This window comes from Emys orbicularis, chromosome 5 (assembly GCF_028017835.1).
Source record: "Emys orbicularis isolate rEmyOrb1 chromosome 5, rEmyOrb1.hap1, whole genome shotgun sequence".
In the NCBI taxonomy this organism is placed as follows: domain Eukaryota; kingdom Metazoa; phylum Chordata; order Testudines; family Emydidae; genus Emys; species Emys orbicularis.
Window position 1 is genome coordinate 46,673,414 of NC_088687.1, and position 26,619 is coordinate 46,700,032.

Consider the following 26,619-nt stretch of genomic DNA (forward strand, 5'->3'; position numbering starts at 1 on the left):
ATACACCTGAAGCCAATCAGGGGCTGGCTGAAACTAGTTAAACGCCTCCCAGTTAGTCAGGTGTGCGTGGGTGTCAGGAGCTGTAGGAGGAAGCTGTGCTGTTGGAGGAACTGAGCAGTACAAACCATCTCGGGCACAAGGAAGGAGGCCCTCAGGTAAGGGTGAAGTAGACATTAAGGAGCTGGGGGCTGCTGTGGGGAAGTGGCCCAGGGAATTGTATGCGTCCTGTATCCAAAAAATCAGCTACCATAGCTGATGCTATTAGGGTCCCTGGGTTGGAGCCCGGAGTAGAGGTTGGACCCGGGCTCCCCCTTTCCCTCCCCTCGAATTAATCACTGAGACTGGGAGACAACAGAGACTGTGCAAGGGAGAGTAGCTTCTCCTCACCTCCCTTGCTGGCTATGATGAAAATGGCTCAGTAGGCTGTGACCCCTGCCTCTAGAGAGAAAAGGGCTACGTGGAGGGTCATAGTGAGCCTTTGAGGCTAGTGAAATCTGCCAGGAAGTGCGGGACCCACAGAGACGAGGACAGAGCTTTGTCACAGTATGTAGTGTATGTGTAGGGCCCTACCAAATTCACAGTCCATTTTGGTCAATTTCACGGTCATAGGATTTTAAAAATAGTCAGTTTCAGATGTTTACATCTGAAATTTCACACTGTTGTAATCATGAGGGTCCTGACCCAAAAGAGGGTTTTGGGGGGGTTGTAAGGTTATTGTAGGGGATTGTGGGATTGCCACCCTTACATCTGCACTGCTGCTGGCAAGGGCGCTGCCTTCAGAGCTGGGCAGCCAGAGAGCAGCGACTGCAGGCCGGGCACCAAGCTTTAAACTCAGAGCCACCACCAGCAGCTGCACAGAAGTGAAGGTCACAGGGTATGGGAAGGTGGGTTACCATACGTCCATGTTTTCCTGGCAGCTTTCCGCCTGGGTCGGGGACTGACAGCTGGGTCTGCAGCCTCTCTGCAATGGGGGGTGACAGCTCGAGCTGCAGCTTCTCCACAAGGGGGAGTGACAGCTCGAGTCACAATTTCTCCACACAGGGGAGGGGATGACAGCTCAAGCCGCAGCCTCTATGCATTGGAGGGAGGGGTGATAGTTTGGGTCGCAACCTCTCCACCCAGGTCGGGGGCTGACAGCTGGGGCTGCAGCCTCTCCACATGGGAGAATGGGGGTGTGACAGCTGGGGTCGCAGCCTTTCTGCCTGGTCAGGGGCTGACAGCAGGGGCTGCAGCCTCTCCGTGTGCTGGGGAGGGAGGTGACAGTTGGGGCTGCAGTCTCCCGCCAGGGTCAGGATCTGTCCCAGCCAGCAGCCACAGAACTTCCTGCAACCGGAGAGGTTCCCAGAGGTGGGTCTGACCCTGCTCCCGGAGCAGACCCTGCAGGGGAAGAGGAAGTCCTATCTGGCAGGAATGTTCTGAGGCATAATTAATGTTTTACAAACTCTATGAAATGCTAAGTTTTACTGTTATTGTAGGACCCTGCTTATCAATGCTACTTATCTTGAGATCCATTATAAAGGACTGAACTTTGCAAATTAGTAAGCAAATAAACTTGATTCAAATATGCCTTTTCTTTTGACAATTGTATTATTTTTTTTACTTATTATAACACATCAGGCTATACTATTAAAATGGTATGGGGTATATTTTGTAAAATGAATTGTCAAAAAATAAGGGACTTCAGTACAGTGCTTTGGTATTAAATAGTTGCTGAGAAGTGTTGGAGTATTTTCCAAAAGGAAGTGATGGAAGCTCAGTCTCTTGGGATTTTTAAAACTAGACCAGACAAGACGCTAGAAAATGTACTGTCAAGAACATTGCATCAGCAGTGAAATACACTGAATGACCTAATAGAGCTATTCCATTTTTAGTTTCTATGAAGTGGAGACAGGCTGTTCTAATTTTGTGTGTGGATTAGAAATTGTGAATCAGTGAGGCCAGCAGCAATAAAGAAATTCACCCTCTCTTTATCCATGATGCATTTCATCATATTGTAAACACAGTTTAAAGTGTTTTTTTTATTTTGTTTTGTTTTGCTAGTGTGCCTCTTTCTCAGCTAAGGAACATGATTACAGATGTTGTCAGAACCTTAAAATTTATGTATGGTTCTTTGGACAGGTAAGTGCTTCCAAAGGATATGTTTTTATTAACTAATTTTGAGGTTAACTCTCAGACAGCAAGCTTCTATACCAAGTGTTTTGCTTTTAGTATTTACATGGCTTTGCACTGGATTGTATAGCACTGGAAGCCTGATGTCTGTATGTTCTTGTCTGTTTTTGTTCCAACCCTACACTAATAAAATTATTTTAACCTTCTTTGATAAGCAGGTTTTTTTTAAATAGCTTTGGTCCTGATCATGCAAAGACTTGCATGTGTGCTTAACTTTAGGCATGTCAGAAGGTCCATTGAAGCCACTGGGACCTATTCTTGTAGACATTTAGGTGGTTCACATTATTAGATTTTTACTAAAATGTACAATCCATAATTTTTAACTTTATTTGAGGCAGGGACTGTCTTCCTCTATGTTCAGAAATCACCTAGCACATTTTGAATGCTACTGCAATTTTCAATAATAATGCCAAGGGCCGATGTTAGTATAATTTCAGTGTGAAAATCATAATAGTTATTTCTATTCCTGTGTTAAATAGCAAAAAAAATATGTTGTCAAATTATTCTGCCTAGAACAAATGACATCGGGTCTCATGTTTACTCTAATAAGCATGCACACACCACTTCTTATACGTGGGCAAGTTTCAAAGATACATGTACACAGCTGTCAGTATATCTCAGAAAAGAATCAAACACTGAATAAGATGGATAAATCAGTTTATTTTGGTACAACTTTAGGAGACACTTGGAATAGTAGAAGTTTTTTCTCATTTTCTGAAGGTAATATGAAGAACATGCTATAGTATAATCTTTTTTATTTAAAATTGTTTTGGTTGACATCAATTAAACAATAGTCAACAATGGCAGGTACATTAAAAAGTCATTAAATATCCTAAAGAAAAGGAGCAGGTAGACTCATCCAGGCCACCAAAGAGATGAATGTCTTTTAGAGCCATATTTCAAAATCTGCAATTTGCTGTAAGAAGTAAACTGCAGAACTATTGGTATTACGAAGTACCAGTTGTTTTCCTAGCAAACCTATTTTTATTCTGGGTAACAACCTTGTGTTTTGTTGTTGTTTAGCACTGAGTGGGTTTTTTTGTTTGTTTTGTTTTAATCCAAATGGAGTATCTACTATAGCATAGAGGATTATACAAACAAGGTACCAGTCTCGCAATGTTATTTTAACTTCCAGTTCATGTTTGTTCAGTGCTTTTTGCCAGGTGGAAAACGTTTCCCGCTTGGATCATTTTTTCAACCTGTTCTTCCAGCGAGCAATTCAGCCTGCCAGACTCAACTCGAACACCAGCCCCAGTGCTCAGCACTATGATAGCTGCAGTGCATTGTTTTTAGACAATCTCCCAGGGGTACGCTGGCTAACGCTGCCACAAGAAATCAAGGTAATCTCCTTCACAGATCTCTTAAGAAGGACTTTTACATGAGGAACAGTTACTCTAGAGACCACATGCTCCCCTTGGAAATCTATCAATGTCCCCATTGAGTTAAATCTGCTCCTTGTAGCATAAATTTGCAATGTATGGTTTCTACTCCCAGCAAGAAGGGATAGGTGATAGCATGTATCAGCAGACAAAGAACCAATGTCACCATGTCCATAGAGCCAATCATGCTACCATAGGACTAGAGAGAGATCCGGACAGTGTGCAAGGGGCTAGCACACTGCATATAATGCCCCAGCATCTGGGGGGTTGGTGACAAGATTTCCCTTGAATCCTTGGGTTCCACATAGTTAACAGGCACAGCCACTGCATTTTCCCTGCCAGCACTAATCACAACCTCTCTCCCTGAAGAGATATGTCATGTTCTGTCCCCCGTCAGCCTACTGCACTTTTTTCTCATATTTTGTACATTTTCTTATATTCTGTTATGCAAGATTCCAATTGTAAGAAGGAAAAAATCCAATATTGTATAGATGAACTACAAATATCTACCAAATTCAGAGCCTGAATAATGAATACCTAGTTATGTGAAGTAGGAAATGTTTATTTTTAAATATGTAAAGCTTTTGCATCCAATCAAATAGGTGTGCTGTAATTGCAATATATGCTTATATTCTGCTGGCAATAGCCTCTTTCCTTTGCGTTCCTTCACACACTGCTATCTATGAACTAAAGTATTTAAAAGAATTAATACAATTTAATACAAACCAAAACATTTGCTTTACAGAAGAGGCTGTCTCCACTTCAGTTTAAAATATCTTGTTTCACTGATTTTTGTGTATGTAATACTTACTAAATCTTCAGTCAAATAACTTGCATCTTCCAAATAAAGCCAGTTTAGACTGTATATCATTTAAATATGAAGAAACTCAGTATACAGTAATACATAATCAAACACTTTAAAAGATTCTTATTACCTGACCAAAAGGCTATTTTTGAGCAGTTATCAGATTGTGAATGCGAGTGGGAAGAAGCAGATCTTCTTTGTGTTTCAGTACATTGCCAACTACAAAGTGACTTTTCTTGTATTGGAGATGGTCTAAAATGACCCTACTTTTTGTCATAAAGACATTCCTGCTCTACACAAGTCATTAACCTCTAACTTCTGATAAGGATGCTTACAGCCCACCTGTGCTGTGGGGATTGTATGGGTTGGTGGATGAAGTATACGGATTCTCTCTTAATATAATGATGCCAAATGATAGAGATACTTTTAGCAATAAATGTAGTCTTGTTTAAACCTGTGAAAATTGCATACTATACCATATAATCTCTTAAAGCATCTCAGTTCCTATATGTCATCTATAACCTTGCTAGCCTATACAGCAGTATCCCTGACAGCAGGGAAACTCATTAATTTTTAACAGCTCTTTATCTAATTTAATATTTTAACATTTTATCTGAATTGTTAAACTGAACAAATGTCTTTTTAGTTGAACAATGAGGGCTGCAGGAGTACTGTACCAGACATGTAGCTTTACTAACACACTCATGCATTCAATGGCTTTATTCTTGATCATGCCGAGCATTATTATTACTATGACTTTTAATTTTTTTGATTTTGAAAATCCTACTCAGTTTAAAAAAATTATAATCCAGTCTGATGTCAGATCAATGGAATTATAGTATTAAAACCCTTGATTATGGCTTTCAGGATGTCTTATTCAACAATTATTTCCACTATCTACCATATATATTATAAACATTTCTAAAATAACCTAGATTAAAGGAGAATCTGATTATCTGACAGATTCTGGACCATGCAGTTAACTCAGTAGTAGACACATGTCAGGAACCATTAAGCATATTCTTTTACCACTTAACCGTAGGCTTATGAAAACACAGGAAAAGTAGTAGGGAAAATTTGACTGAGATATAGCCTTATTATTTTTAATATACCATTTTCTTGTTTATGTGCAGTGAAACTTATGCCAAAATTTAAAGGCAGCTTTTTGTTGGAGTCAGGGGGTCAGTGTACAAATGAGGCTGAGAGCTGCCAGTCTTTTATCCCCATCCACCAGGACACGTGCTTAAGTTCCCTGGTTGAGAAGGAAGAGAGGAGTTGTCAGTCCCTACCTGGGTCAAGAAGCAGGTCCATAAGTCACTGCCTGGGACATAGACTAAAGAGGCTGACCTTATGGTGCATCTTGTAGCCTGTGCTGTTCATAAGATTTAGTACCATACAAAATTCTGATTAAAAAGCTGTCACTACAAAAAATCAGTATACTTCATATAAAATGAAGTCAAACTTAGTTAACCGATAGATCTCAAAGTAATTGTAAATAGAGAGTCATCATACTGTGGGGCATTTCTGATGGGATCCTACAGGAATCTGTTCTTGAACAAATGCAATATCGAAATCTTTACCAGTTATCTGTAAGGAAATAAAAAATCTTTACTGGTAGTTTGCCAGTACTACCAACTTTGGTAGAGTTAATTAGGACATATCTGTTCTACAGAGTGATCTGGATCACATGATCTAGGCTCATTGTATTAAAGCACATGTTGTTCCAGCTAACTGCAAGGTTGTTCGTCCAGGAACCAAGAATGCAAGTCACACTTATAGGATGGGGACTGTATTTTGGAAATCAGAGACATAAGGGTCATGATGAATAACTAGCCAAATATGCACTACCTGTACGATGCAGTGGCTAAGAAATAAAATGTGATCCATGGGTGGATAAGCAGGGGAATATGAAGTAGAAATATGGAGATATTACCACTGTATACTGCGTTCGTTCATAATAGTCCCTTCTGGCCTTAAGATCTATTATGACTTGAACTTATCTATGAGCAGATCTAATAGGTAAGATGTGTACCAGCCACAATCTTATGTGCACTTGGAGTGGGGGGTTTCAGTTTATACAACTGGACACTAATTTCCAAAAATGTTGTTAGGGAAATGAATTGAAGGCTTAAATGTGAGTATATACTGTAGTTCTAGGATGAAGCTCTAAAGACACTGAATCCATGTAGGAGTCACAAGAAATCAGCAACTTGCACTGAATCAGCTTGACAAAACAGAGCCTTTGTAATGGAGAATGAAGGGTGCCTGCTACCTTGGAAAATGACATTTTGACTTCAAAAGATCAAGATTGTTGTTTTTGGTTTTTATTGCATGAATTCAATAAAACTCCTGTTCTGATGTTTACAACAGGGCATATTTCTAGCCCACTCATGCTCTTTTAGCACTAATTTAAAGATTCTTAACTTTTACAAGCAAACCTTGTAGGTTTTGTTGTGGTAGGAAGAATGTCAAGACCCAGGGAGTCAAAAATATGGCCATATAAGCAGCTGGCTATTAAATAAATGTTTTTTTTTTTAAAAGACAGGCACAATTTTTAAGTAAAATAACTCAAATTTGGAGCAGTCTTTTTACAGGTAGTAGAAAAAATTATCATCTCTGTTCAATTTCCAGTTGAAAAAAATCTTCAAATAACCTTCGTCAATGTGCACATTTTACTGGACTTGGTATGCTGTAATAATTTTTACATTGTATTTTGATTTAAGAAGTGTCTGATAACATGAGCCAAGCACAGCTGTAAGGCTTAGAGGACCTCTTTGATCCTCTCCCCCCCCACACACTTTTTTTGTTCATTTCACTTCACATAATATATACAGGGATATCTTTTGAAGTATGTATATATACAGGTCGTGAAAAATTTATCTGACATGTTCTACACCAAGAACTATACGTGTTAACCAGAATGAAAAATACATGTGCTGCTACACACCTTTGCCCCCTATCCCACTTCCTAAAGACATGCCCCTGTAATTTAAAGGGAAAAAATAATTATATGCTGGACAGTTCTAGCACATGGTCAAGCAGCGACCTAATACACTTTTTGAAAGGTAATTTATTGCATCTCTTTTGTTTTTATAACCTTTCTTTTCCAACCTTCACACCAGTGTTTCTTTCTTTTCTGTAATAAATAATGGTTATTTGCAGTGTTGTTGTAGACCTGTTGGTCCCAGGATATTGGAGAGACAAGGTGGGTGAGGTAATGTCTTTTTATTGAACCAGTTTCTGTTGGTGAAAGACACAATCATTCAAGCTTACACAAAGCTCTTGTTCAGGTCTGGGAAAGGCACTCAAAAGTGTCACAACTAAATACAAGGGTGGAACAGATAAGGTGTTTGCACATGTTGCAAGATGAAAACCACGTGTGATATGGTGGTCTTTGTCTTTTATCATTTTTTTGTATGAGTTCATTCAAAAGTGTAGTGACTGTTCTGTTTCACCCACATAATTGTCATTTAGTGCATCATATGAGGTGCACCCCATGTTGTGATAGGCATATGTAGGACCCATGGATCTTGAAGGGTATGTTGGAGTGGGTATTGATCATCGTAGCACTGAAGCTATGTCTGCAGGTTTTGGATCTGTTGTTCTGGTAGGAGCTGGAGCCTCTTTGAGTTGGTGTTTCCTGGTCTGTGGGCAGCTTGCTTCTGACAATGAGCTTAGAGAGGTTGGGGGGGTTGTTTGAAGACCAGAAGAGGGGGTTCAGGAAAGACTTCTTGCAAGATGTGGTCTCCACTGAGTATGGGTTGTAACTGTTAAATGATACATACGGGTTCCAGCGTGAGTGGTAGGTGACAACGAGGGGTGTATGGTCTGAGGGGGTTTTTCCCCAGGGCTTTGGAGCAGAGCCCGGAGCTGGAACACAGAGCAGTAGGTTTGTGCCCGGAGCTGGAGCGGAGCCAGAGCGGAGCAACTGAAAAATTTGATTGCTCCAAATCCCTGGTATTGAATCAGGTTCTCTCAGAGTATTTGGGTGGCCCATTGCATGGTTTGTGAGCCACATGCAGCTCTTTTACCATTAAAATGCGGCTTGCGGAGCCCCCTACACCGCCCTCCCATTCTCCACCTACCAGACTGGAGGGGTGGGGGGGAGAGCTTGTGACCTCTGCCATGCAGCGGGGAGGGGGGGGGTCTCAGGGCTTCAGCCCAGTTGGGCACACCTGCTGGGGCTTGGGGCTTCAGCAGGAGCAGGGCTGAAACCCCAAGCCCTGTCAGGCACCTCCCATGGGGCTGAAGCCCCGAGCCCCATCAGGCATCTCCCACAGGGCTGAAGCCCGAGCCCTGGCAAGTGTGCCCTAGCTCTCAAACTTCTGAAAATTGTTGTATGCAAGTCGGAGGGTCAGTAAATTTGGCCACTCCTGGCATATGCAATCTCCTCCTTCAGTGGAGTGTCTTTGTTTGGTGAAGTCAGCTTTAATTGTGTAAAGGGGTGTAACCCAGATTTTCTCCTCAGAGGATGTTCTGTGGTGTCTGAGTGCCTGTCTGTAGATAACAGATTTCTTGATGTGTTTGGGGTGGTTACTAGATCTGTGAAGTAAGTGTGGTGATCCATAACTATATAAGTGTTGTCAAGGCTGCTTCCCCACTCTGAACTTTAGGGTACAAATGTGGGGGCCTGCATGAAAACTTCTAAGCTTAACTACCAGCTTAGATCTGGTCCGCTGCCACCATTCCCAAAGCTAATTCCCTTCCCTGGGAAGCCTTGAGAAACTTTTCACCAATTCCCTGGTGAATACAGATCCAAACCCCTTGGATCTTAAAACAAGGAGAAATTAACCATCCCCCCTCCTTCCTCCCACCAACTCCTGGTGGATCAAGATCCAACCCCCTTGGATCTAAAAACAAGGAAAAATCAATCAGGTTCTTAAAAAGAAGGCTTTTAATTAAAGAAAAAGGTAAAAATCATCTCTGTAAAATCAGGATGGAAAATAACTTTACAGGGTAATCAAACTTAAAGAGCTCAGAGGACCCCCCTCTAGCCTTAGGTTCAAAGTACAGCAAACAGAGATAAACACTCTAGTAAAAGGTACATTTACAAGTTGAGAAAACAAAGGTAAACTAACACGCCTTGCCTGGCTGTTTACTTACAAGTTTGAAATATGAGAGACTTGTTTAGAAAGATGTGGAGAGCCTGGATTGATGTCTGGTCCCTCTTAGTCCCAAGAGCGAACAACCCCCAAAACAAAGAGCACAAACAAAAGCCTTCCCCCCCCCCAAGATTTGAAAGTATCTTGTCCCCTTATTGGTCCTTTGGGTCAGGTGTCAGCCAGGTTACCTGAGCTTCTTAACCCTTTACAGGTAAAAGGATTTTGGAGTCTCTGGCCAGGAGGGATTTTATAGTACTGTACACAGGAGAGCTGTTACCCTTCCCTTTATAGTTATGATCCTTCCCTTTATAGTTATGACAGGTGTTAACTGCCCGCTTCACCTTGAATGGTCGCTCCTTATCTGTTCCACCCTTCTATTTAGTGTGACACTCTGAATACATTTACCTGACCTGAAGAACAGCTCTGTGAAGCTTGAAAGCTTATATCTTTCACTTACAGAAGTTTAGTCAATAAGGCTATGTTTACAACTAGCACTTTTGTTGGTAAAACTTTTGTCGGTCAGGGGTGTGAAAAAACACACCCTGACTGACATAAGTTACATCAACAGAAGCATCGATGTGGATAGCGCCATGTCGGTGGGAGACGCTCTCCCGCTTACGTAGCTATCGCTGCTCGTTGCAGGTGGTTTAATTATGCAGACGAGAGAGCTCTCTCCCATCTGCAAAGAGCGGCTAGATGGGAGACCTTATAGTACTGCAGCTGCATTGGTACAGATGTGCCGCTGTAAGGTCTCGAGTGTAGATGTAGCCTAAAAAATACTACCTCACCCACTTTGTCTCTCTAATAAATAAAGGTGTATTTTTTTCTGCTATGTTTTCAGGGCCTGTTCACTCTTTTTTCTTTCTCCCTCCACTGTCATATTGCTCTTTCTCTTCATTGTGTTCTCTGCATCCCCTTATATCTTATCTCCTTTTTCTCCCCAAAAATCTCTCTTCCCTTCTTCTTTCCTCATGTCTCCCATCAGTCTCTCTCTCTCTCTCCCATCCTCATAACCCATACACACACCTGCATCAACTCTCTCAACCACCCCCTTATGTATTTCTAAGGGTTGGAAATATATCAGACATCTAAAACTCAGAAGACTAAACCTACTAGTTAAGACTGATAAAAGCGTAGGGGGATCCACCATCCAGGAGCAACATTTAACTAAGAAGCCAATCTCCGCCACTTCCCAGTTGATGGAATTCCTACCTAAGACTCCATGGGTTCTGAAAGGGAGAAGAAGTCTCTATCTACCTCCTCCCACACAAGAGCCTTCTGGCTGCAGCCAAGGTGGGATGTTTCTGCTAGTCCTGACTGCTGCAGCTGTGGCGGGCATTTCTATTGCTTTTCTCCTGGCTCCTGCAAGGAGTGTCTCCAGTATTCAACCTCTCCCCCAGCGCCTCTATTTGTACTCCTCCACTGTGAAAAGCTCAGTGCCAGCCTCTGCAGCAACAGAATGAAATTTACCTGACCTGATTCTTCCCAATTTCACTGCTGCCAGTTGGGTTCCCATTAGCAGAAGTGAAAACTGGCAATATACTGGTTAGTTTTCTTTCTCCTGCAACTTGTGAAACCTCTGACTAGCAGCAGAGATATTGTAGTTTTCTGTCTGAAAATTAAAGACGACAGCAGTACTTACTTTCAGTTCATATTTGGAAGGTTATCTTTGCAACTGTAAGGGCTAGAAATTTGAGTTTGTTGGGGCTTTATTTTGTTTTTGTTTTAAATAAAAGCTTGGATTCTGCAGAAATGAAGGCGCTTACTTGGGAAAACTTGCTACTTACCACAGACTTTTCAAGCACTGTATATATAGCTGTGGTTTTTTTATTCTCATGTTAATCTCTAATTCTGACATCTGTCCCCCTGAAGAAAATATATGAAAGGCATAGTGAAGTGAAATTTGAACTTTCTATCTGACTCTGTTTTGGAGAGAGAAAGCCAAGAAAGTAGCAGGAAAATCTTTGAAAAATATATAAGGACATTTTTAAACCCCTATGTTTCTGAAATTCTTTGTGCCCACATTTTTCAGAAAAGTTATACTGTGTAACAAGTTGAAATTCCTGGGGGATTGGTTTTGGTGAAGTTGGGAGTGGGTTAAAAATTGGATTTATATTTGGAAGCTAGTTTCAACCTTCATTAGGGAAGGATTGGCAATCCTCCTTAATAATAAAAATAAGAATATCAGTTCTGTGTGGAATAAATGTATAATTTAGTTCTAAACCAAGAGAGAAGTCGAGAGGCATGATTATTTGTGACTGCCAACAGCATGGTTGACATTTCTGTACATCTGAAAAACTTACTATATCTCAGTAAGAGATAGCTTGTTTACAGAACCCAAAAGGGGTGCCATGGCCTTTTTAAAATTCTTTTCATTAAGTAGCATATTTGTCATGAACCTAGGTGGCTGCTATTATGTTCTTTAACTAAAAGTATTTTTAGTAAAATTTATATTAATTAACAGCTCCTGAAGCTAAAAATATGCAAGCTTATTGCTGTTTGAGTAGAACAAAGGTAACGTGTGAGAAAGTTTTGGAAATTTCCATAGAGACAAAAAGTAAATCCAAAGTGAAAAAGATTTTTCTAATAACTCAGCTGGATACTAAAGCTTTGCCAGCTTTCAGGGGAGCCTCCTGCCTTCACGTTTTAGTCCATGAAGAAAGTAAGATTGACATCTCCTTTATATAAAACAGTGGGTTCAGGAGACAGACAAGCAGAGTGATTTTTCCATCATTCCAAGAAGAGGGAAATATGCAGAAATTGGAAAAGATTTTTCTTTAATCTTTTGGAGAATTCAGATGTTCTTGATCTTTGATGTTATTAATGCAAAAAGTATGGACAATTTTTTACCATTTCCCTATAAAGTAATGAATAATGACTCTTAATCTTGTGAGGCTACCAGTACTATGTCATAGTAATTATCAGTATATTGTTGGAAAAATATGTTCGTATCTACCATTTCAATATTTCAGATGGAAATTGACGCAGCGCTGAGTGATTTGGAGGCAGCTGATTTTGCAGAGCTGGTAAGGAGCATGTTTTTATAGGGCAGGCGATTTGTGCTGTTCACATTCAGTAGTTTGAAGAAATCTTGGATCAAAGCCCATTAGTTTTCTTAACCAACTGAAAGTCAAAGCAAGCTATGTCACAATGGTGTAACAGTCATCCATATTTTTTCTTGATTTGTAGTAAAAGTTTAAAGAACTTTCCTTTTTTACTTCATGAATTTCTCTCTGTAGTTACACCAGTAACTATAGGGACACTGAGTGGAAACTAGATCTGATATAATTGCAAGCTTGGCTGATGCTTAGCTCAGCTAAAAAGCCATTCTTTGCTACAACAGGGATATTTTCTTTTTCAGTTAATAGTAAAAATCAACTTCTTCTCTTTCTTTCAAGTAGTTATGGATAGTCCTTAAAATTGCTGTACAGCATTAAGAACAAAACTCATCCATCTTAAGAAAGCAACTAACTGTCTCAGTAACAGAAAGGCTAGAAGACTATGTGGTGCAATATAAGACATGGTTCTTCCCACATTTTTGTTAACACTTAATGATGTAAGCCTAATACTTGTTCGAGAATTATGATAAATGATGATATAATATATCATTGGCATAAAATTGTGTGTGTGTGTGTACAGAACTGGCTGCTTTTCTCTACACAGTACAATTATACACATTCACAGTTTTCAAGAATTTTTATCTTGGAACAAACTTGAAAGAAGCAAGTCATTCAAGCATCATTTTTTTGTATGTTTTTTACTACATATCAAATGGTGAGAGATAAATATGTTTATACTTATGAAAGTTTTCTCCTCAGTATGAAAGTCCCTCTTAAAGTTTCTTCTGAAGCAAGAATTTATTTAAAAATGAAGTTATAGATTGATCTGTTATGCCCACATGTAAAGAAAATATTATTGAATATATGTACCACTGAACATTTTGAGGGTTTTGTCTTTTTTTTAAACTAATAAAATGTCTGGGACTGTAAATACAAGGCAGATGGATGTCTATAGTCCCACTTCTTGTTAAACTTTACTATTTGTGTCTAATAGGAACCAAACCATTTGTTTCCTAAATAAAATGATTTCCTAATGATTATTGAAAATTATATTTATAAATACTGTTTTATTAAGCAGAGCTATATGTATCCACTACATGTATCCACTACATTTAAAATTAAAGCTGCCCAGTTGAGATCTGTGTTGTGATTGTGAGAGCATTTGTCGATTAAATTAAAAGGTAAACGAATGAGTTAATGTTGGGTAACGTATTTCCGGGTACTCTGAAAAGGGACTGGTATGTCTTCCTACATTTGCTATACGAGGTCCCTCTGCTGGCAAGAGCTATGCAACAGCTAGCTGGCTGTTATGACCTGTGAAACTTAGAGAACCCTATAAAAAAGCCATCTGCTTTACAGATAGATTAGAACTGAGTAGGAAATCTGAGTACCCGTTATGCTGTGCTGGAAATAACTATAAAAATGACTCTGCAGTGACTTGAAAACCAACAATAAAGTCTAAGTGTCATATTTTATTTATCTGTTTGTTCTAACTTCACCTCTCTGATGCTCAACTGATAATAAATTAATATTTAAAGAAGGCACTCTGAAAAATTGAAATATTAAATAACACTGACTGTCATTTATTGGAATTAGTTTCACTTGCCTTCACTCAGTCATGTAACAATCAGGAGTTATAAATGTACTATATTTTTGTTTGCAGTCTGAAGATTACTATGACATGAGACGGTTGTATATGATTCTGGGCTCTTGTCTCTTCTATAAGGTGAGACTGTTTGAGTAAAGCATGGAGTTTTTAAAAATGCACCAAGCGGAAACATAAGCCAAGCATGAATTCCACTTGCCTGAGTTTGACAAATATGAACAATGTGTGGTCATTTTGTCTGTTTAACACTTCTTACAGACATAATTGAACTCACAGAATAGAACAAAGCCATTTACTTCACAGGTGCAAATAAAATATTTAAAGTCTTAAAACAATTCTTACTGTATGATATGTAGCACCAAAATATCTTTATGAAACCAGTCTTGCAAAATGTGGTGTGTGTGAAGAGATGAATGAAGAGGTACAGTAGTCAGTGATGAATTACCATATTAATTGAGAAGAGAATTATTGTGAGGTATTCTGATAGCATTGTTCTTTGCCCATCCCTGTCACTAACTGAAGGCCTCTGATTGTAACTAGTATCAGGGGGTAGCCGTGTTAGTCTGTATCTACAAAAACAACAAGGAGTCTGGTGGCACCTTAAAGACTAACAGATTTATTTGGGCATAAGCTTTCGTGGTTTTTACCCACGAAAGCTTATGCCCAAATAAATCTGTTAGTCTTTAAGGTGCCACCAGACTCCTTGTTGTTTCTGATTGTTAACTGTTATCCCAGATAGATAAGACTTGAAAAACTGAATCAATAACTTTCTTTCAGCTTGGCCTCTCTGGTATTTGTAAACATGTTATTTATTGGGCATTGTCAGTATATTCAGAACCATTCAAAACAAAGAGTAATATACAACTCCTGCTTTACAGAGCTTATGTTCTAAGGTCTCAGTCATCCAGTCCTTACTTATGCAGGTAGTCCCATGGATTAGGTCTACTCACGTGACTAAGGTACAAGGATAAGGCCTGTCTACACTGAGATTGGTGTAACAGTGCAATGCCAGCAAAATGCTAGCAATAATGGAAACTCTAGTGCAGACGATCCACAGGCATTTTTACCATCATGTCATCTAGACCTGCTCTAGAAAAACTCATGCAGCTGGTCTCCTGTGTGTGTGTTTTTTAATGTAATGTGAAAAATCAAAAGAGGTACAGAAAGGGCAGTGTAAGCAGAAAACTTCGCCTGCCAACAAATCTCAATTCTGTTTTGGGTGAGAAGCTAGTGACCATTCAAACTCCAGTCCCAATCTTATGAGGTGTTGGGCACCTAGGATTTGAGATATTCAGTACCTTGCAGGAAGTGCTCAGCAGCTAGCAGAATAAAGTCTTCAGGCAGCAATTCTTTTAAGTTGTTGTTCAATCTAAAGGGAAATATAGCAGGACTTAATTAATACTATGTCATTTTTATGATGAACAATTATGAGGGTCATATTTTAAATCCTTGTTTTGGTATATTCAGTCCTTGTCCTTGTCTGGGAAACATATTAATTCCAGTCAAAGAGCTACTGTTTTGTGGTAGTTACACAGGGGACTGGGAATTAAAACGTTTTGGTTAATTACTGATTCTGCAACTAGGTGTTTGGCAAGCCACTTAACTTCTGTACGCCTCAGTTTTACACCTCTGTAAAACTGGAATAATAACTTGCAGGAGTGTTGCTTGCTTGCTTGCTTGTTTGTTTTTGTTTTATCATAGCACCTAAAAACCCCAGTCATGGACCAGGATCCCATTGTGCTAGGTACTATACACACACAATACAAAAAGATAGTCCCCACTACCTGCCCCAAAGAGCTCATGATTTTAATATGTAAAACACTGAGATCTTTAGATTAAAGACACTATAAAGTGAAAAGTATTGTTATTTTTATTGAATGTACATTCTTTTTTGTGCTTTAATTAAGGGCTATTTGATTGGCAATCACTTACCAAAGGAGGATCTTATTGATATAGCTTTATATAGTCGACACTATTGCCTGTTACCCTTGGCAGCAGAACAGAGGATTGGTCAGTTAGTGATATGGCGAGAAGTATTTCCACACCATCACCTCCAATCAAGTGAAGCTTCAGGTGTTACAGGATACAGGGAGCCTAAAGCAAGATACTTTTTACTAATAGTTGGTTTGGTAAGTTACAATTTCCAGAGCACCCATGGTTATGATTGTCAGTTCTGCTGTTGCCTTTACATTGTTAAATGTGATTACATATTTCCAATACTAAGCATACACTGATCTCATCATTTAAAAAAACATCCTTACTGCAGCTGTGGCTTGGTGTAGAATTTTTCAGCTGGGGAATAAAATTATGATAAATATTCATAAAGCTTATAAAATTAAGCATAAATACAAATTTTCATAATTTTGATGCTCTTTTGTTCATTTCAGTTGAAACTTTTATAATCTGACATTTGTCAGATATTTCATACATTTTGAACAGAAATTGTTTTTAAAATAACCAGCAAATGACTATTTAAGAGGCAGTTTCTCATATGCACAGTAATTTATTTTTCATAACTTGTGATTAAATAAACATTCACTTGCAAGAGGATTGCAAAAAAAACCCTAAGGAATGATTTTGACATAAAGTGGCTCGTGTTGGAGGGCAGGGGATGTGCCCAGTTTTGCAAATCTTTGTAATTTGCTGAGATACCATATTAGATTTGATAAGGCGTACAATATAGAATGGATTCTACAATATGCAGTATTTTAAATCAAAGATTAATCTTTTTATACCCATTTGTTTTACAGAGACACTTTATGCTGTGTGTTTTGCTGGAGACAGGGGGCTGCACTTCCAAAGCCATTGGGAATCCGGGACCAGATTGTATATACGTTGATCAGGTCAAAGCAACTATACTTCAGTTGGAAGGAATAGATTCCAGCATAGAGGAAAGATTAGAATCTCCTGCCATTCCATGTCTGTCTTGTGCTGACTGGTTCCTTCCTGCATCACGTGACAAACTGGAAAGCTTTACAACCCCACCCATCCTCAGTAAACTGCAAAATACTTCCAAAATCACAACCTCTCCAACAAGCAAGAGAACACTCTTCGCTGACTCCTCCTTAAGGACACGTAAGCCCAGTCCCTCAAGGAGCAGTGGAGGATCTGACAATGGCAGTGAAGGTCCTGAAGAAGGTGGAGGCCTTAACCTACTTTCTACAGTAGATCAGGTCCGAAAGCACGAACTAAAAGAATCCCAAGGTTTTGGTGGGTCTGAGGGAAGTGGTAGCTTGTTCAAGGTATTATTGTTATTACAATGTATTATTTATTAAACTGTTTAACTTTTGAAGGTAGGTACAGCCAAGGGAATGTTCAGAAATTAATCAATACTATTCTGGATGTTTGCCTCTTTTCTTAAGGTAAATGTTTTAATAAATGTGAGGCAGACTGATATTCACTGAGAAAAAACAGCAGCTACACTGCAAGCCTTTTAGCGGCATGGCTGTAGTGGCACAGCTGTGTCGCTAAAACGTGCATAGTGTAGACATAGCCTAAGAAATGTGCGGTAAGGTTGCGGATTCTAGTTGCATTCTGTGACCGTGGAGACAGCTATGAAAAAATTAACAAAAACTGATGCATTTCACTCATTCATTGGGAATTATTTTTCTGTATAAATGGAAACAGGATAATTCTTTATATTTTTTTTATAAATTATGCTTGATTATTTTAAAGCTAGTTTAGTGCTATAATTATGTATTTATTTGTTTTGGATTTATATAATTCAACTCCTGGTGCTTAAGAAGTCAGTATTGGTTTTGCTGTGTTTCATTAGGATAATTTCAGTTCTTAACTAAAACTATCAATGAGACTACTCATATGTATAAAGTTAGTCAGCTGCTTAAGCACACTGAAGTCAGTTGAAAGACTCTCCTTGTCTTCAGTGAGCTTTGGATTAGGACCACAACTAGCACCTGTTTCTTTCATCTAGATCATCATCGCTTCTAAATATTTGGCCTTCTGATGACTAAATTGGGCATAGCTGTGTTGAAAACTACAAAAGTAATTGGAGAATTTTTCCAAAGATTATAAAAGCATAAGCAATATTGACCAAGGAAACTTGGTATACATTGAACATTGCTACCAGTTTGTTTTAGCCTGAAATAGACTTTACACTATATAATACATTCTAAAAATTGCTGAAACTATTTAATTTTTTTTAATACTTCCATTTTAAATAAATGATGTCGTTGGCTGGATTTTGGTCCTTGATTAGATGTCCTTATTCTGTTAGTTTACTGTGCCATTTGTTTTTTAGGTCACTAAAAAGAAACATACCCTTCCAAATCCTTTTCATTTAGGAAACCTGAAAAAGAATCTTTCAGAGAAAGATACGGAACTCTATAATGCTGTCAAGTAAGAGATTATTGGTTTCGTTAAATATTTTATTTTTCAGACACCAAAATTCACCATTTTTGTCCAAAGGCATATGCAAATCACCAAAGGTTCTGAGTAAGGCTACAATTTTGTCATGGATATTTTTAGTAAAAGTCATGGACAGGTCACGGGCAATGACCAAAAATTCACAGAAGCCTTGACCTATCCCTGACTTTTACTGAAAACATCCCTGACAAAATGGGGAGAAAGGAGGGTCCAGCACCCTGCCCCACTGCATGCAGCGGCAGGGAGTTGAGAGGGACCCCTGACCACAAGGCTAGGAGCTGGGGGGGGGGGGTCCCCTACTGCCTAGCAGGGCTGGGAGCTGGAGAGAGGGTCCCCCCACTGCCTGTGACGACTGGGAACTGTGGATCCCCTGCCACCCAGTAGGGATGGGATCTGCGGGGTCCCCACAGCTGCCGCCAGCTGGAAAGCTCTGGGGGATCCCCCACTGCCCTGCAGGGCTGTGAGCTGTGGGGGGGGCACCATAGTGGCTGGGAGCTATGGGGTGTACCCCACTGCTGCGGCGGCCGGGCTGCTGTGGAGCCCCAATGTCATGACGATTGCAGAAAGTCACAGAATCCGTGATTTCTGCAACCTCCATGACATACTTGTAGCCTTAGTTCTGTGTAGTTGACTTAATTTGAGCTCGTAACACCAGCCAAAAGTTTCCAATGCAAGGCTTCTGCAAAAGCAAAGTATCTGTGTCACAAACAGAGGAGACACAGTCACTGTGGTCAAGCAGGAAAACAGCTGGAGTTTTTTTTACATTATTGTATACCCAGTTTTCCTTACTCCCTACAATATATCTAAATATGCTTAGTGATGAACACTACCACTCCCACAATGCATTATTCTGAACACCACACATAGAGAGATAAGACACTAGGAATGTATTTTAACTAGGCTGCAACTTTATTAACATATCTGAGAAATTACCTGGCAGTAATTTATCTAGTGCTGGTTGTTCTTCCTTCTGTAATTCCTGCCATCTTGGGGAAGGCTGCCCTAACCACTCCCTTCCACACCTTTAAACTGGTCCCAACACCATTGCTGTGCCCCCAGTGCCCTCCCCTCATCTGAGGGTTAAGGGTATGGGAGAAGAGGTGTTGCCCCTACCAGACATTAGGCTCTGCAGCCCAGCTCCCCACCTTCTTTAGGTGATACCCTCCCCTAATCCTGTTGCACCCTTCAATCCAGCCAGTGAGCTAGGAAGCTCCCCTTATCCCTCCACACTCCTGCTCCTCAAACTGACAAGGAAACTGAGCTCAATACCCATTGTTATGCTACCTATTTGGAGTAGGACAGTAACTCCCAGTTACCTCCATGATCACTTTTAAAATAATCAGTGTTAACAGTTTTAATTAGAAGGAAATGTATCTTGTGTAGAAATAGGAAAATCTTGACAATGTCTGGTTCCATTCTCATACCATGTTACCACCAACAGAAAGCAATAAAGTGTAAGAGAGTATGTTGTCTAGCCAAAGTTTCATTCAAAATCACTTATTCTCTAATTTTTGAAGGTTGACATCTGGTCCTGAGAACACCCTCTTCCACTATATTTCTTTAGAAACAATGCAAGGAATCTTTATTACTCCTACGCACAAAGAAGTACAACAGCTCAGTGGATCCATCCACCCTCAGCTAATCAAGAATTTTCATCGTTGCTGTCTTTCAATTCGCTCCATTTTCCAGCAGGCTGTGATGAAAGAAGTAAGAAACGTTGTCTAACACAATTGTTTTCTTGTATCTTTTTGTACTTTTTTTTTTTTTTATACTTTTTGTACTTTGTACTTTTTTCTTTACTTAAATCTCCTAGTTAATATTTTCAAGACTACTATCACTTCAGCATTTAAATAGTTCCCCAGTAGAAGATTCTTTGTGAGCGTTCTTTTTAATTTACTAAGTGTTTTACTTATATGGACAGACTGCCTCTTTGACAGGCAGTCCAACCAAACATGCATGTCAAAAGAGCTTCACCTCCCCAAGACAGTGCTCTGAGAATCAGAGAATTAGATTGCTTTGTGGGATGTGGTGTTATGACTCCTGTACTGTCCATAATTTAGTAAAGAGTTTCACAGAAGGCCTCTAGGAGAGAATGGCAAGAGAGGAACTAAAATCATTTACCCACTCCTGCCTTCTACAAAAACAGGTTTTTTGTTGTTAATTTAGTGCTTTTGAAATATTCTAGCTTGACAACACAGGAGATTTAAGTTCTCTGTTTCTTCACAGAAAGTGTATAGCATGTGCAGTGACAGTTTAAGCTTCTCCCCCCCCCCCACCACCCTGCCCTGCCACTGCATTTCAACCCTGATCTGAAGAGACTATCTCTGAAGGTGAGAGGGTAGCTCATTCGCAGTCTCTTTGGCCTCCCTGCTAAAACTGCCAACAAATTGGCCAGCCACTAATGTTTGTAATGGTGGGTTTTTTAATGTGGACATCTGTCCAGTAAAAAACACATTGCAACTACCAACTCCTTTCAAGCATGTTGCCAAGTAATCTCTTCTAGGGGTATATCTACACTAGGAAATTAGGTCGAATTTATAGAATTCGATCTTTAGAAAGCGATTTTATACAGTCGATTGTGTATGTCCCCAATAAGCGCAGTAGGTCGGCGGAGTGCGTCCTCAGTACCGTGGCTAGCATCGACTCATGGAGTGGTGCACTGTGGGTAGCTATCCCACAGTCCCCACTGCCCATTGGAATTCTGGGTTAAGCTCCCAATGCCCGATGGGGCAAAAACATTTTCACGGGTGGTTTTGGGTACACGTCATCAGATTCCCCTCCCTTTCTCCTTCCCTCCTTGAAAGCAACGGCAAACAATCGTTTCATGCCTTTTTTCCTGGCTTACCTGTGCAGACACCATAGCACAGCAAGCATGGAGCCCGCTAAGCTCACCGCTGCTGTTGTGAGCATTGTAAACACCTGACGCATTATCCTGCAGTATGTGCAGAACCTGGCTATGAAACGCCAGCACGAGGACGACTGTGAGGAGGACATGGACACAGACATTCCTGAAAGCACGGGATGTTGCAATTGGGACAGCATGGCGACAGTGGGGCAGGCTCATACAATGGAACGCCGATTCTGGGCCCGGCAAACAAGCACAGACTGGTGGGACCGCATAGTGTTGCAGATATGATGCTTCCCAGTGGCTGCGCAACTTTCACATGTGTAACTGTGGAACTGTGTGAGTTGCTTTCCCCTGCCCTGAAGCGCAGGAATACCAAGATCAGACCTGTCCTGACAGTTGAGAAGCGAGTGGCGATAGCCCTGTGGAAGCTTGCAACACTTGACTGCTACCGGTCAGTCGGGAATCAATTCGGAGAGGGAAAATCTACCGTGGGGGTTGCTGTGATCTAAGTAGCCAATGCAATCACTAACCTTCTGCTATCAAGGGTAGAGACTCTGGGAAATGTGCAGGTAATAGTGGATGGCTTTGCTGCAATGGGTTTCCCTAACAGTGGTGGGGGGATAGACGGAATGCATATCCCTATCTTGGCACCAGACTACCTTGCCAACCAGTACATAAAGCGCAAAGGGTACTTCTCAATGATGCTGCAAGCACTGGTGGATCACAAAGGACATTTTACCGACATCAACGTGGGATGGCCAGGAAAGGTGCATGACGCTCGCATCTTTAGGAACTCCGGGCTGTTTGAACAGCTGTGTGCATATGGGCCTCGTCCACTTGAGACACTGTCTCTCTGCCATGTGAAATCATGGCAATTGTGATTATCTGAGTCACTTCAAGCTTTATCTGGGTGGAATCTGGTGCCAGGGTGTTTTTTAGCAAGGGATCCTTGGTTGTGAAAATCACATGAGGTCTTAAGTCATCAGAATTTGTACTTTGTGACTATCAGGATAAGCTGCAAAACATTCCTGTTCTCCCAGTCTTTTTTCTGGTAGTGGTGGATTAGTGGGAAGTTTGGATAGTGAGTCATGGAGAAGATCATTGTTCTAGCAGATTTAGGGTTGCCAACTGTTTAATCACACAAACCCAAACACCCTTGCCCCGCCCCTTCTCTGAGGCCCCACTCCCCTCACTCCATCCCCACTTCCTCCGTTGCTCGTTCTTCCCCACCCTCATTCACTTTCACCAGGCTGGGGCAGGGGGTTGGGGGTGCAGAAGGGAGTGTGGGCTCTCTTCTGGGGGGTGGGGCCAAGGGGTTCGGAATGTGGGAGGGGGCTCCAGGCTGCGCCTGGGGCAGGGGCCTGGGGTGCAGGAGTGGGTGCGGGGTGCAAGCTCTGGGAGGGAGTATGGGTGCTGGAGGGGGCTGGGGTGTGGGAGGAGTGACGGGTGCAGGTTTTGGGAGGGAGTTTGGGTGCAGGAGGGAGCTCCGGGCTGCGGTAGAGGGTTGGGGCGCAGGAGGGTTGTGGGGTGCAGGTTCCGGCTGGGAGGCACTTACCTCGGGCGGCTCCAAGGCAGCAGTGCAGCAGGGCTAAGGCAGGCTCCCTGCCTGCCCTGGCCCCGCGCCACTCCCAGAAGCAGCTGGCTCATCCCTGCGGCCCCTGGTGTGGAGGAGGCTCCGCACACGCCTGTGCCCACAAGTTCCGCCCCTGCAGTTCTCATTGGCCACAGTTCCCGTAGGAACAAGCCACCCGCTTCTGGGAGCAGCACAGTTCCAGGGCAAGCAGGAAGCTTGCCTTAGCCCCACTGTGCCACCAGACTTTCAGCGTCTAAAATCTCCCGGTTTGGCTGCAGTAACCTCAGAGATAGGGCGTAATTCCGGGAGACTCCCAGTGAAACCGGGAGGGTTGGCAAGCCTAGGCAGGTTTTTGAGGATATTAAGTTTTAAGAATTTCTGAAACCTGGGTATACTTAGTATTTGATCGAAAATTTGTTTTACTTACGGCTGTTGTTTAATCACAGTTAACTCACACGATTAACTCAAAAAAATTAATCGTGATTAAAAAAATTAATCGTGATTAATCACACTTTTAATCGCACTGTTAAACAATAGAATACCAATTGCAATTTATTAAATATTTTGGGTGCTTTTTTACATTTTCAAATATACTGATTTCAATTACAACACAGAATACAAAGGGTACAGTGCTCACTTTATATGATTATTTTTATTACAGATATTTGCACTGTAAAAATGACAAAGAAATAGTATTTTTCAGTTCACCTCATACAAGTACTGAAGTGCAATCTCTTTATCGTGCATGTGCAACTTGCAAATGTAGCTTTTTTTTTTTTTTTTTTTACATAACTGCATTCAAACAATAAAAGTAAAACTTCAGAGCCTACAAGTCCACTCAGTTCTACTTCTTGTTCAGCCAATCACTAAGACTAGGGTTACCATATTTAAAAAATAAAAAAAGAGGACACTCCACGGGGCCCTGGCCCCGCCCCTTTCCCACCCCCAGCCCCGCCCCAACTCCGCCCATTCCCCGCCCATTCCCCAAAGTCCCCGCCCTAACTCCCCCTCCTCCCTCCCAGCCACGCGAAAAGGGCTGCCCAAGCGCTACCGGCTTCACGGTTTGCCGGGCAGCCCCCAGACCCTCTGCCCCCGGCCAGCGCTTCCCCAGCGCAGCTGGAGCCCGGGAGGGGAAGCGCCCAGCCGGCGGCGCAGGCTCTGGAGGCTGCCCGGCAAACCTGTGAAGCCGGTAGCGCTCGGGCTTCGGGCAGCCCCCATGCCTCCGGACCGCAGCCGGCTCTGTTTAAGAGCCAAGCTGCCCGAGCCAGCGCTACCGGCTTCGGGCAGCCCCCCTTGCCTCCGGACCCCAGCCGCCAGCCGGGCACTTCTCCTCCCCGGCTCCAGCTGCTCTTTAAATATAAAGTGAGCACTGTACACTTTGTATTTTGTGTTGTAATTGAAATTAATATATTGGAAAATTTAGTAAACATCCAAAACTATTTAAAATAAATGGCATTCTGTTCTTCTTTAACAATTCATTTTTTTAATCGCTTGACAGCCCTAGTTTTACTTTGTATGTAATTCACCTAGATGCAAGATATTAGTAGATGCACACAAAAAAACCTAAATAAATGAATGTCACATCTTTAGAGACTTGGATTATAAATAGATCCACTGATGTGTGTCCAATACAATTTTTTTCTACAGTCCTGGTTTGTTTGTAGCAACTGTCAGTCATTACTGACAATCCATGACTAATTCCTTGAACTTTCCAACTCCTTTGAGGGCAAAAACTTTACATTTTGTCATAAATATACGTGGATGTTGTATACCATTTTTTTAAGCTCTTAGAAGTAGCAGACAGAGCAGTTAGTGAGAGAGAAGTAATCCCAAGCTATTGACCAGGTGGCATTCCCTCACCATGCTGCCTGTAGGTAAAACTGTACTTTAATTCTCTTCAAATGGTGAGGAATGGAAAGCACTGGTACAGATTGAATGAATGCAGTTTGCAAACAGCAGTGAAGTCTTCCTTCAAGTTTGTTTGTAGTTTGGAGGTGTGAGGCGTGTGTACCTAAGAGGTCTTTCCAAATTGGACTGTTACTCCAGACATAAATCTGTTAGGATTGCTTAATACTTAGAAAAATACCCGAATAGTGAGAATTTTTTCATCAACTGTACATAAATTGAGGCTCTGTTGACTGGAATCTTGGCTGCAAATTAGTTTATACCTTTGGTACTTCTATAGGGAGGTATAGAAATCCAAAAGCTGAAAAAAGGAGAATTTTGGTTTTGCATATAAGCAGTTAAAATAACACAAGTTGAAAAACCTTTTCTTTTAAGTTCAGATTGCCTTTGGTCACAACTAACAAGTACATGAGGTTTCCAATTTTTAGTTTACACCAAAAGTACCTGGATAAAGAAACCACTGACACATGCGTAGGCATTTCCAGGTGTAACCAATAAAAAGGGATACACGCGTCTGAAAGTGAAAACATTTGTTATGGCCACAGCCACATCAGCATGCACCCTTCCTGCCTGTTTCAGTCACATGTCATTACAGTGGACGCCAGCTGAGCTCACAATGCCCTGTAGGTCAAAAAGAACTGATGAATATGGTATGGAGAACAAAGATTTTCTTGTTGAGGAGAATCAGGCACACATGTGTAAACCAGTTTTATAACATTTTGGGACTGGATAACCAGACTATTCCTGTGAGAAAATTTACAGACCGTTTTTGTGCATTTGGTCCAGCAACATATGCTGTAGCTGTCTGCTTGGCATTTGGAAAGCTATGGCTCAGGAAGACAAGTTTGGACTATTTCGTTTACAATACATGATAAATGGATAACTAAGATACACAGAAATATGTATTCACATTGTATGATTTTTAGATCAACGAAACTTTGCTGTGGTTTGGAATTTTATAGAGATGCACAATATTGAAACAAAATGATTGTAATAAAATTAATTAATAATGAATTTTGGACCATTTTCTGAACACTGAAAAATCACCGATTTTTACTATTTTAAATGTATGCAAAAATTCAAAATAAACACTGGAATGGGGAAAAATAAACACAGAAAACCAGAAACCCTACATACTGTACAGTAGGTGACAGGCAACTTAGAGTCTGATGTTTTTCTTCAACATCTGAAATAAGTGTGATCTTGTACGGGATCCCCGGGGTACAACCTGGAACTGGGGGACCGCTGTGCTCCCTTACCTCTCCAGCCTGGGCTGTTTCACACCCAGCTAAATTGCATGAGTGCTCCCTGAGCCATTCATGAATCATACAGAGATAGGCACCAGTCAATCACCCCAGCCTTGCACCCCAGAAATATACCGTCTTACACTGCTCAAGACTCCCTTGGGCAATGCAAACTCATTAACTAGTTTGCCACTCCGACAAAAGGGTAATGAACGTGCCCTTGTTACCCTGAGCTGAGATTCCCCAAGCACTTCAACTAAAAGCAAACTTTTAGGTAAAGTATAAAACAGATTTATTAACTACAGAAAGATAGATTTTAAGTGATTATAAGCAGCAGGCATAGAGATCAAAATTGGTTACTTAAGAAGTAAAATAGAAATGCAGTGTAAATTCTAACTTTAACTTTAGGGCAAGTCTACACTACAGCGGCGCAGCTGCACCGCTGTTGCGCGTCTGGTGAAGAAGTGCTATGCCAACAGGAGAGAGCGCTCTCGTCATAATTACTCCACCTCAGTGAGAAGTGGAAGCTATGTTGTCAGGAGAACG

The 26,619-nt window shown here is 41.1% G+C and overlaps 1 protein-coding gene across 1 annotated transcript in view; it reads left to right on the forward strand.

Moving 5' to 3' along the window:
* Positions 1 to 26,619, forward strand: part of INTU (inturned planar cell polarity protein) — an 86,968-nt gene that overhangs the window by 54,802 nt on the left and 5,547 nt on the right. Inside the window, exons 7-14 of the mRNA XM_065405534.1 lie at positions 2,041 to 2,118; positions 3,320 to 3,509; positions 12,428 to 12,481; positions 14,178 to 14,240; positions 16,028 to 16,249; positions 16,871 to 17,362; positions 18,379 to 18,476; positions 20,021 to 20,210. Of these exons, the coding sequence (XP_065261606.1) occupies positions 2,041 to 2,118; positions 3,320 to 3,509; positions 12,428 to 12,481; positions 14,178 to 14,240; positions 16,028 to 16,249; positions 16,871 to 17,362; positions 18,379 to 18,476; positions 20,021 to 20,210 (1,387 nt within the window). The remainder of the gene's footprint in view (positions 1 to 2,040; positions 2,119 to 3,319; positions 3,510 to 12,427; positions 12,482 to 14,177; positions 14,241 to 16,027; positions 16,250 to 16,870; positions 17,363 to 18,378; positions 18,477 to 20,020; positions 20,211 to 26,619) is intronic.